At 43.4% G+C, this 11,144-nt stretch overlaps 1 protein-coding gene across 1 annotated transcript in view; it reads left to right on the forward strand.

Annotated features, from left to right (window-relative positions):
* Nucleotides 1-9,233: 9,233 nt before the first annotated feature.
* Nucleotides 9,234-11,144, forward strand: part of DCBLD1 (discoidin, CUB and LCCL domain containing 1) — a 46,165-nt gene continuing 44,254 nt past the window's right edge. The window contains exon 1 of the mRNA XM_068184353.1: nt 9,234-9,674. Within this exon, the coding sequence (XP_068040454.1) occupies nt 9,419-9,674 (256 nt within the window). The 5' untranslated portion in view covers nt 9,234-9,418. The remainder of the gene's footprint in view (nt 9,675-11,144) is intronic.

Genomic DNA, 11,144 nt, shown 5'->3' on the forward strand with positions numbered 1-11,144 from the left:
ATGCACTAAAAAGAGAAAATCTCTATACCAAAATGGATATAAGAGAATGAATTATTTTAAAACAATAACTAAAACAATTATTTCTGAGAAGATTCTTCTGGCTCAGTTGGAATTTTTGTTTGTTTGGTTTTTTTTGCTTTTTTGTTGGTTTTTGGGGTTTTTTTAGGTTTGTTTTGTTTTGTCTTTTTAAAATGTATTTTCGAGCCATGTTTTGATTTCTACTAAACCACAAACCAGAAAGACTGTTCTCTGAAAAAAAGGTTAATGTACCCTTTTGTGGTAATGCATAGGTTAAGTAAAGACCATATCTTTCAACCTCCCTGGGCATTTGTGTTCTCAGTCCAGTGTACTGGGGAATACCCATCCTAATAGCAATTTAAATTAGGTGCATACACATGCTGTCTTCCATTGCTCTGCAAGCTGCAGAAGTTGAGCAGAGTGAAGAGATATGGATACAGCAACATCTTGGAATGTTACAGCACTAGAATCTAGAAAGCATAGGCCCAAAGGAGCACTTGGCACTGCTGTCAAGAGAGGCGCCCCCAGTAATTTCAAGGTACTTTAGATTAGGCCCAAGAACTAATATGAAGAAAGAGACTCTGCCCAAACAGGACTACTAAGCAGTAATGTTTCATTTAGTGGAGATTCCAGGTGCACAGAGTGCCCAGGTAGATGTACTCCAATGTCTGTACGCCAGTAAAAATAGTTCACTGCATTTTCACACAAGTTTACATATGAGAAATTGTCTATAAGTGTGTCTTTATAAGACTAGTAAAACAAAACAGCTGTAATATTTCCTTTATGTAGCAACAAGTTAGCCTTTACTTGGGAGAATGGCTGTCTGCAAATGTTATAATTATTTTCTGACTATGGTATCTCTACCATGCTGTTTTTGTTTCCTTTGCTTCAGTGTTTGCTATTTTATTGCATTAATGTAATTCTACAAATCAAAGCAACAACAACAAAAAATATTCCTGGGACAGTAACATAGAACAAGGAAGATCAAGAAAAAATACTGGCATAAGATGCAAGGAAGTAAGTGAAAGTTCATGGTCCACCAAATTCAGGCTGCAACCAGCAGAAGCCAATGTGAAATTACCTACATGTGCTCCAGAGTGGTTTGTAACTGAGAGGAGGCTGAAGAGCAGCTGGGCTTCCTGCTCCTGCTCATTTAGAGGATCAGATTTGCCTCTCTAGATCCCTGGTAACAGAAGCATATTGGTGGGAGTGTGGGAGAGGATCATATAATGCCATGAGAATGAATCAAAATCCATTTGATTGCTCTCTTTTCCAAGTAAAAGTTACAAAGTTGGGTAGAAAAGAGTTACACATGCTAACAAGAATCCCAGTGAATTATTAATATACCATGCTTATCTTTATTGAAACAGTAAGTCAAATACCTATAAATGCCTAGATGGTACAGTATTCAAATGTACATAGCAGAAGTCTGAGCCTAAAATATGATAGTAACTCCTGAAAAGGTGCTGAGTCCTTGTAAATCGCTCACGAGCAGAGTGCTGCATGAGAAATCCAGAAACTGCAGGGACTCAGATCTTCTCTCGAGAGCAGAGGTAACTGCAGGAACTGAGCAGGTAATTATTACCAGGGTTAGTTTTGGCCTGGTTGGAGCAGTTGATAACAGTCTTAGCTGTGGCTGACTTCACCCTTTGACATTCTGGGTGTGCATCCTGAATCCATCCTTTTGTGCCAGACTAATCCCAACTGTCCCAAGGCATCTCCTCTGTGAAGCTGCCTGATTCTTTGTGCACATGAGGAACTGTGGCTGGATGGTGGGGGCTGTTACGGGAACTTTGGCCACAAACAATTGTTCTCTTTCATAGCTGTTCATGCCAGATGAAGGTTTTCTTGTTCCCAGATGCTCTGTTCATACACTGGAGAATGAAGCCATGAAGGGTTCACTTAAACTTTTTAAGCTATTGAGGACAAATGTGTATGAAGTAGATAACACAGTGTGGGAACTCAGCATGCCCAGACAGAAACTAAGGTTAGGCAGCAGAGCTGCTCACACAGTGAATGCCTGGCCCTGGCCCTCATGTCATTCACTTGTGCAGGCAAGCAGCCCACAGGAGGCGCATACCTGGGCTGAATCCGCATGGACAGTCAGCCCAACCTCACCACCCTGCACCAAAACCTTCATCGTGCTCAAGGGAAGAAGGGTAAGAACATCTGATTTTGGTGGACAAATGCCATACTGGATATAAAGAAAAAATTAAAATACAGGCTGAATTTAAGTCTTGGAGGCAGACTAAACTCGAGTTCAACTATGTTTATCACATTTGGAAAAAGGCCTTTAGGACCATTTATGAACCCCGAGGCCAAGAACAGCTACCAGTATACATGTCTGACATAACTAAGAATAAGGTATCTTTAATGAAAAGAAGAAGACACAAGAAAGCTAAAAGCTCTTGCTTTGGGAAGGAATATCTGAGAAATTATACTGTCCACACAAACATAATTTTAGGTGGCAACAAATATCAATTATTGTTATTTTATTATTTTATGAAGAAAGAATGTTCAAAACTGATTTGAGTGTTCCCCAACATGATATATTTACTTTCTGTTGTGCAGTTATCTTTGACAAGGAAGCTAAAGCACGCTCTAATTTTCTGTATTTCATAACAGGCACAATAGTACATTAATGTAATTAAACTATGAGAAAATATTCACTCAAACTCACATTTTTCTAATTATTTGCAAAAAGGCAAAAAGTTTTTTACAGAGACAGATTACATTTGATCAGGCTTTTACATTCAAAAAATAGCCTGGCTTCAAAAGCAATTCACAGTGAATCCTTAAACTATATATACAGGGTGATCCACAGTATGAATTACAAGAATTTGACCTTGTGATTCATTGGCGTAGTGGCCCAATGCGATGTAGAAAAGTTGCATAAGAAGCTTTTTCTCCACACATAATGATTATTGCAGATTTATGAGCTATACTTTCACTATGTATAGTGAGAGCTATACTTTCACTATGTATGGCTTACTGCTGTGCAGACTTCCACAGAGCCTGTACAGAGAACAGGGAGGGGGATGGGACCACAGTCCCACACATCATAATTACTAAATTAATAAGCATGATTCCCATCCCTCTCTCTTGAAACAAATGAACTGAAGAGAAAGAAGGTCTTACTTTTCCACTCCTGAGACTTTCAGCCTAAGTTCATATCATACCCTGCAGGAAAACTGCAACATGGCATGATAACCCTTGAAATTAGGAAGACAAGCTAGATCTGGAGTAAACTGGATGACTTCTTTTAAACCAAGCAGTCACTCAGCTCATACTTATATTTGCTTTCAGCTCTCTTAATTATACAGCCAGAGATATCATGATCAATAAACCAGCACATAAACTGCCCTCTCCAGTGTACATAAATGGCACCCTCTACATTAGAAATGATCAAGTCCTGCTTATTTGCATTCATTTGCCATTACTCCACACCTTTTCAGAAAGATTATAACTAGATCAATTGCTAACTTTATTTAAAAGACATGATTCAAATATAAGTGGTTATTCCTGGAAGTCACCACTGGATTGCTTCATATTTTGCGCAAGTAATTTCTTAGCTCCTACTTGAATGCAACCTCATAAACATGAGTAAATTATTAAGACTACTTGTTTCACATGGAAAAAAATGTACACTGTGCAAATTCAGCTGTGAACTCCCTCTTGAAATCCCAAACATGCTACCGTTAAAAATTACATACTATCTATGTATTAATGGGCAATGTTTCACATTTTTAAAAGTATGAGGATTAATATCTTGCAGCATCACAAAAACTCTTTAAAAGACCTATAAAAAACAATCAGAGCTTTGTCACTGACAATGACCAAGGATGATGCCAAACTGATAAGTTATAAAATAGTAGGCTCTACTTTGACAAAGAGTGTAATGAATTTCTAGATCATAACATTTTTCAAGGCAAACCTAAAACAATATGTGTAAATTAAAAGGAATGTTCTGCCCCATATTTCTTGACAGCAGCATAGCATGTTTGGTTGATTGTCTTCAAAATCCAGATGATTAGCAACTTTATTTCTTCTTCCTTGAAAGTACGAAAAAATATGACCTAAAAAGATCAAGCAGCTGTGAGAAACTGCAAAATATGTGGCAGTGGGACAAATGATTAGTCTTCAAATTGATCTCATAATTACATCATAATAGGTGACATGATTGGATAGGTTACAGCAATTAAAGTGATGAAAAGTGCACATTCATCCTCTATATGACTCTCATTAGAGTTACACCCAACTGCTGCTTGTTGCAGTGAATGAGGCTGCTTATCTCTTAGCATCCAATTATCCCATAGACATTCCCTACCAGTGCTGGGAAGAGCCCTCCTATCACCCCCACTCAGACAAGACCTATGGTTAAGACAAAAGTCTTAAAGCCTGCTGCGGTTTAGTTTTCTCTCTCGGAATTTATTGCCTGCTATTTCTTTTTGCATGTTCTTCAGGCCTAAGAATATTTATGGTCTCTCCCCCCTGGGGATTCTTGCTACCAGTGTAATTACATAATGACACTATATGGTTCCAACTCATCCATATGGGTGCAGGCAGTAACCTGTGCTAGTGCAAGTTAAACTGTTTCTTCTATCAGAAGATTTTTTTTTCTGTCTGATTCTTGCTTCATGTTTGCCTTAAAGTACTAATGAAGCATTTGGTCATGCTATCCTCTTAGCTACTTGCTCAGAACCACTTGAAAAGTGGAAATGTTATTTTACTGACTCCTTCCCTCCTGGGCATTTTCATACTTGTAGAGGGATGCTTACATTAAGCAAGGAGGGAAGCTGGTAACATGAACTTCACCAGAACCCAGGCTGGCTCTAAGGAGGGCACAGCATCACAGCCTACTACAAATGGGCAGATTTTTTCTAATTCCAGTGGGTAAATTGCAAAATTTTTTGCAACAGTAGCTAGGTGAATATCCAGAGGAGTCCTGGAGATCAGTCCATCTCTTCATGGTTTAATGGAATGCAGACCTTAGTGGACGGTGGTGTTTTACAGGCTGAAGTGTCTGTGCTGCTCAGTGGGCAAGGCCTTAGATTCCAATGATATAAACAAAACATAGAGCATTGTGTCCATAAAATACTTTACAAACACAGAATAATTCATGTATATCTCAAGGAATTTGCTAAACTTCCTAAGCCATGCCACAGTCTTGTGGCAGCAATGACTTTGCTGTAGTCTGATCATTTTTAACAGAGAGGACTCCTCATGCAGTTTATACAAATGTTGCATCTAGACACATTTAATGATTTTCCTTTATGTGTTTTATTTTTTGAATTTTTTATATAACCACTACATACACTTCTGGCAGAACACAGTCCTTGAATACACAGAGATCAGCAACCACCGGCATTTTGTTCTCAGCTTTATCCTGTAAATCCACTATACCATTTGCTTTTGCCCCAGTGAAAATGCAAAACCCAGCCCATATATAATGACTGCTAAAAGGCCTCTCAATCTGCAAGCTATCCTTCTGCTAATGAAGAGATTAACATACCTCTCAATGTCTAGAATTGTTCTTGCTGTTTTGTAATTTGTAACCTCGGGTCCTCTCTACCTCATTGTGTTTTCAATTCTTCCCCCTTCTTCTATGCAAAGAAAAAGCTTTCCACTTACTAAGAGCAGGAACTTTCCTGTTAGCTGCACAGAAGCAAGACTGCTCTATTAAGAAGAAACTTAAACCTCTTTGTATAAATTAAGGTTTTTGTTTCTATTTTTTTCCTCTAGAACTTGTACAGAACAAGATGCTTTTGGAAAGGAAGAATATATACAGTGTCAAGCTTGCAAGATAAGCTGAGGTGAACTCTGCTGTGTGTTTTTCCTTCCTCCCTTGCCCCTTGCCCCAGACAAACTACCAGTTTAACATCACACAAGGAACACAAGGACTCATCAGATTATTTAGGTCTGCTTAGAAGCAGCTCTTTCTCTGTGTGTTATATACAATTATGCAACAGTATATAAAAAGTATAGGTCAAGAAAGTAAATCCACTAAGCTAGAGACTGTACAAGTCTACAAATGAAACCTGGGTATGTCCCCATACTGACCATCCACATTCTGAAGTGTTTTGAGCTGATTTTATCCTGAAGTCCTCACTCGCAGTTTATTCATCCTGGGGTCAAAGGTCTGCAGAGTAAAAACTCAACGGCTCATGTGCAGGTGGCTGCACAGTAAAGGTATCCATACAGTGAACGATGAGACACATTATCTAGCTGTAAGTGACTCAGTTAATACCATTTGCAACAAACACACAAAATACTCCTAACTCACACCCTTAGAAAACTACCTGTAAAGGCATATGCTCATACTAAAAAGTAGCTATGGTTTGGGTGAATCAGGTCTCTTCCAAATTAAGCCAGTGCTAGTGACCAAAATCAGTTGCATCAAGCTGTCAGAAGTGGTTTGGCAGGGAGTTTTCCCGTTGTGATGCTCCCACCATGTGACAATGTATTAGTCAGGCTCAATGTATGCCTTCTTTCTGAACTAGTCTTTTGCCTTAACTCAAAGCACTTGCCTTTAAAACTATATTTATTTAAAAGCTGTTTTTAACTCTCCGCCTTACAAAAGGGAATTTGGAAAAGTACACATGAACCAGTGTAGCAAGGTGACAAGGGTTACACAAGTCCTTGTGAATAGCAACTTTGAGAGCTATAAACTATTTCATTCTTCTTAATGATTATTTAATCTTGGAAGCTGACAGTAAGATCTTTGCCTACAGCACATTGAAAAATGACAGAGAGAGGGCATAGTAATGAGAATTTAATAGCAAAATAAATAATACAGAAGCTACTTCACTGATTGCATTATTATTATCCTGCTGAAGTCAATAGGAAAGCTGTGCTCCCAACACCAGAGCGAGGAGCAGGGCTACCCCTGAGCACTACACGTTTGCAACAGGAAACACTTGGACAAGCGACCAGCTCCGGCTGAGCCCAGAGTGGTGAGATTGAAAAAGCAGCCTGCATGCTTTCCCTCCACCAGTGCTCTCCTTACTGGCCATGAATGGAAATAAATACCACTCCCAGACATTTTACAGCCCCAGTCTCAAGGGCATGACTTATCATTTCACTACGAATCATTGAAATAAAAATAACTGCAAACTGAATCATTGTCTCTCTGTCTCAGAAGGCACTGCCAGGCCCAGGAGATGAAGAAAGCCTCCTTTCATGGTATCTATCAACCTACCTTCCCCGTTGTTCTGAGCCTCTGGAGCCGTGTGACAGGCAAAAACTGCTTTGGCCTTCCAAGGCTCCTAACTTGCCTCTACCAATTTCCAACCATCCAAGTTCTGTGGAGAGATCAGCACTAGTGACATTATCTGCAAGCTCCATGGCAAAGTGTTTTGCATATTAAATTGCCCAAGATCACTAAAGCTGGTTTATCACAGTACTGCTTGCCTAAGGTTAGTTGGGATTGACCTGCAGGACTGTTCTGTCCATATTTATGATAATTCTTAACAAATATAACTAGAACCTGGCACTATTACTAGAGAATATATTCTAGATCTCAGCTGATGATAAATCAGTATAATTCCCAGTACCAACCCATGTAGGACTGACTGGTTTTGATTGCCTGTTGAGACAAATACAAAACAATGCATGCTCATATATTGTTATATTGCTTTTCAACAACTACCACACTTTCAAAGATGATACATGTTTTGCAACACATGTATTATCCTATCCATCTCTCTCCCTCAGGTTTCCATTTATGCCGAGTCTCGTTTGTAGGCTTTGGACCAGAATTTGGTATTGGAAAAACTATTTTCTGTGACCACAATATTTTCACCACTCCTGTGGGGGTCTTTAAATTCAGTCTTGAGGCTGTTGCAGAGTTTGACTTTCTGGCCCCTTTGTCTCCATAATCACCCTCATTTGTATGGATTTGCTCCTGACAATCTGTGAGACAAGTACAAGAACAGGCCATTTTTATTCACATGGACACGCTCCTCTTTGAAAGTCTCTCAGCCTTCAGAGTCTTGGAGTGACCCATCTCAACCTCCTTCAGCCAGAAGATTGCTGGCATTTGTTGGTAAAGTCTAGTGAGGATTAGTCTAACGGCCAAACTGCTGCACTAACACTCTCTCTGCCTTATATCATCTCTAACATTTTAGTCTAGATTTCAAACTCTCCTTTGAAAAGAAGGGTAAGTCTCAAATACTAACAACGTGTGTTAAATACATATACCAAGAATATAATGTACTGGGTACATGGCAAAAAATATGCCTGATCACATATGGTGTCTGAAAAGTTAAAAAACAGACATTAACACTTACAAAACAAGAGCTCAATTAGAATAAAGGTTTACCAAACTCGACTTTTTCTAACATAATATATAATCTAGCAATGTTGTCTCTGACATACAAATTAATTCTGTACTTCATTTTAGCATAGCAGCACAGTGTTCCTGACCTGCCAGCAGTGTGAATCCACCTGCCTCACAGCAACCCATCCCGAAAAGACCGTACAGAGTCAGGCAGTCCACCTTCCATTCTCCAGCCTACTTTAAAAAGGCAAACCACTGGGGCCTGCTTAACATTCAGGTCTACTGCAGCTGCTGGCACCGTGTTCCCTGTCGTGCATCTGTAACCCTCCCTGTGCCACAGGTTTCTTCAGAGCTCGACAGTCAAGGTCCCACCCAGAGAGAGAGATGCCCACAGCATACTTTAGAAAGCTCCTGTTTAATTCAGCCCATAATTGTAACAGACAATGCTGGCACAGGTTAACCACACGGTTTGCAAACCTGCATGCATTCACTTCCTCAGGACCGAGAAGCCCGATCACGACCCCAGCTGTGCTGAAGGGGCCGGACGCTCCCGCTTGCCCCGTCCGGCTGCACTGCCCGCCGGCCCCACTCGTGTCCGCCCCCGCGCACACACCCTGCGGCATCCCCGCGCCCCTTCCCGCCGCGGCAGCGGGAGCGACGCCTGGCAATTAGCCTGCGAACGGCAAAATAGTCCTGTTTCCTCAGGAACACACTCGTATATACGAGTGCGTGTATATATGTATGTGGGCATGTACATGGCTCGCCAACTTCGGGGGCTCGCAGGCGATGCTGGGGGCTGCATGGGTTTGAGGGAACGCCGCGACCCCGGTGCAGCACCCCAGAGCGGCGGTGGATGGGAGAGGCAGCACTCGGCGAGGGGAGGGGGCGGCGGGGCCGCGCCGGCCCCTCGGTCCACGGCAGGAGGAGGAGATACCCCGAGCGGCAGCCCAATGGGAATAGTGGCGCTTCCCCTTCTCCCGTTTCCTCTCTCCACCCCCAGCCCCAGGCCGGGGAGGCGGGAGGCGGCAGCGCTGCAGCCCGGCCACCGGCGGGGCACGGGGCCAGAGGCAGCCCCGCACGGCCCCTTCTCCGCCTCCGCAGAAACACCTGCGGGGGGGAAGGATGCCGGGAGGTGGCCGCCCCCCTCCGCGGGAGCGCGGGCTGGCTCCGGAGCCGCCCCAGCGAGAAGGAGAAGAAGGAGGAGGAAGCGGAGAGGAAAAGAAAGGAGCAGGAGGGAAGTGGGGAAGTTGTGCCTTGCCCGCCCCGCCGAGAGCCGGAGCCATGGGCTCCGCCGGGGGGGCGCGGGCCGCCCCCTCGCTGCTGCTCTCGCTGCTGCTCGGAGCCTCGGCCCCGCTCTGGCTGCGGGCGGAGACGCTGGGTGAGTCCGGGGCCGGGCGGGGAGGGTCGGCAGGCGCGGCCCCGGGGGCTCCCCGTGCTGGGGGCGAGCGGAGGGGTGCGGCGGGCTGCCCCCGCCGTCCTCGCCTCGCTGCTCTGCGGGAGCGTAGCCTGAGCTGCTCTCAGGGCTGTATATAGCTGACCTGGTTAATCCTCGCCGGGTTTATCCCTGTGTCTGAGTAGCTGCGAGATTAAAGTGGTAACCAGCCTTACGGTAGATGTATACTACGACTTTCTTGATCTTTGTTAATTAGGACTTTTTTTTTTTTTTTTTTTTTATTTTATAATAAGTCAGATAAGCGGCGAAAAAGTCTCCGGCAAGTTGCGTGCAGCAGGCAGGGGGAGGCCACCTGGGCGCCCGGCTGTGGCCGCTCCTCCCCAGCCCCGGCGGGAGCCCCGGGCGCGGCTGGCGGCGCTGGGTCAGCGGCAGCACCGCGTCTGCTCCGGCTGGGGCTGGGGCTGGCAGCCGCTGTCCCACAGGCGCGTACAGGCAGCTCTGCTCTCGCTATTGCTCGGGGAGAAAGTGTAATGTCCATACTCGTGCCGGGACAAAGTTTCGTAGGAATCTCAAGGGGATGTTACGAGCCTTTTTGTGGTAGTGCAGTTTGTTGCAAATAGAGTGCGGGTACCATTCTCTTTGCCCTGTGTTTTTTGAACTTCCTGTGTAAATTACCGGTACAGCTGACATCTCTGACCGCAGAGTTGCAGCCTCTTGGCTGTTGCATTGCGTGGCCTGATGCCTCCGTCTTAGAAGACTTCACTGGCAGCTACTGATAAAATAGCTAGTACTGAAAACTAAGCATCATAATGAGCTTGACAATGCATTCAGATAACTTAGAAGTCCCGTATAATCAATCTTCCGACTTGGCTGCAAGTTCCAGAACCCAGCGCTGTGCATTAGCTGTATACAGGCATTGGCATTGTATACAGGCATTGGCAGGAAGTACTTCGGCTGATTTATACCTGTTCTTCCGATAACCTCCTCTTAAAAGATATTTCTGATACGCATCTCCACAAAAGGGAGAAGTTGCTATGAGTCGTGTTGCCACTTGCCAGCTTCTTGGTAGCTTTGCTGTTCTGTCCTCCATGTGCTGGGATTCCAATTTGATATGTTCCAGGAAACATATGTAGCAAAGAAAAAAACATTCCCGTAATCCCCTCTTTTCATCAGTGTGTTGAGGGGTTTTTTTGTTTGTTTTCTCTTTCTCCAATGCTTGTCCCTCACTCAATGGCACCAGGGAGAACAAAGTCATTTGGGGTGCAAGTGAGCAATAGTAAGTCTGCTGGGATTTCAGGGGGTTTTTGTGCATACAGTAACACAGTAGTAAGTATGGATGTCCCTTCTTGTCCATATTCCCAAATTAATTTGTAAAAGCACTTTTGTTTTATTCATGTTAAAAATGTTTCTACTATCAAATCAACAGAATGGAAACACAAGTGTTATTTTGCCTGG

This window comes from Anomalospiza imberbis, chromosome 3 (assembly GCF_031753505.1).
Source record: "Anomalospiza imberbis isolate Cuckoo-Finch-1a 21T00152 chromosome 3, ASM3175350v1, whole genome shotgun sequence".
In the NCBI taxonomy this organism is placed as follows: Eukaryota; Metazoa; Chordata; class Aves; order Passeriformes; family Viduidae; genus Anomalospiza; species Anomalospiza imberbis.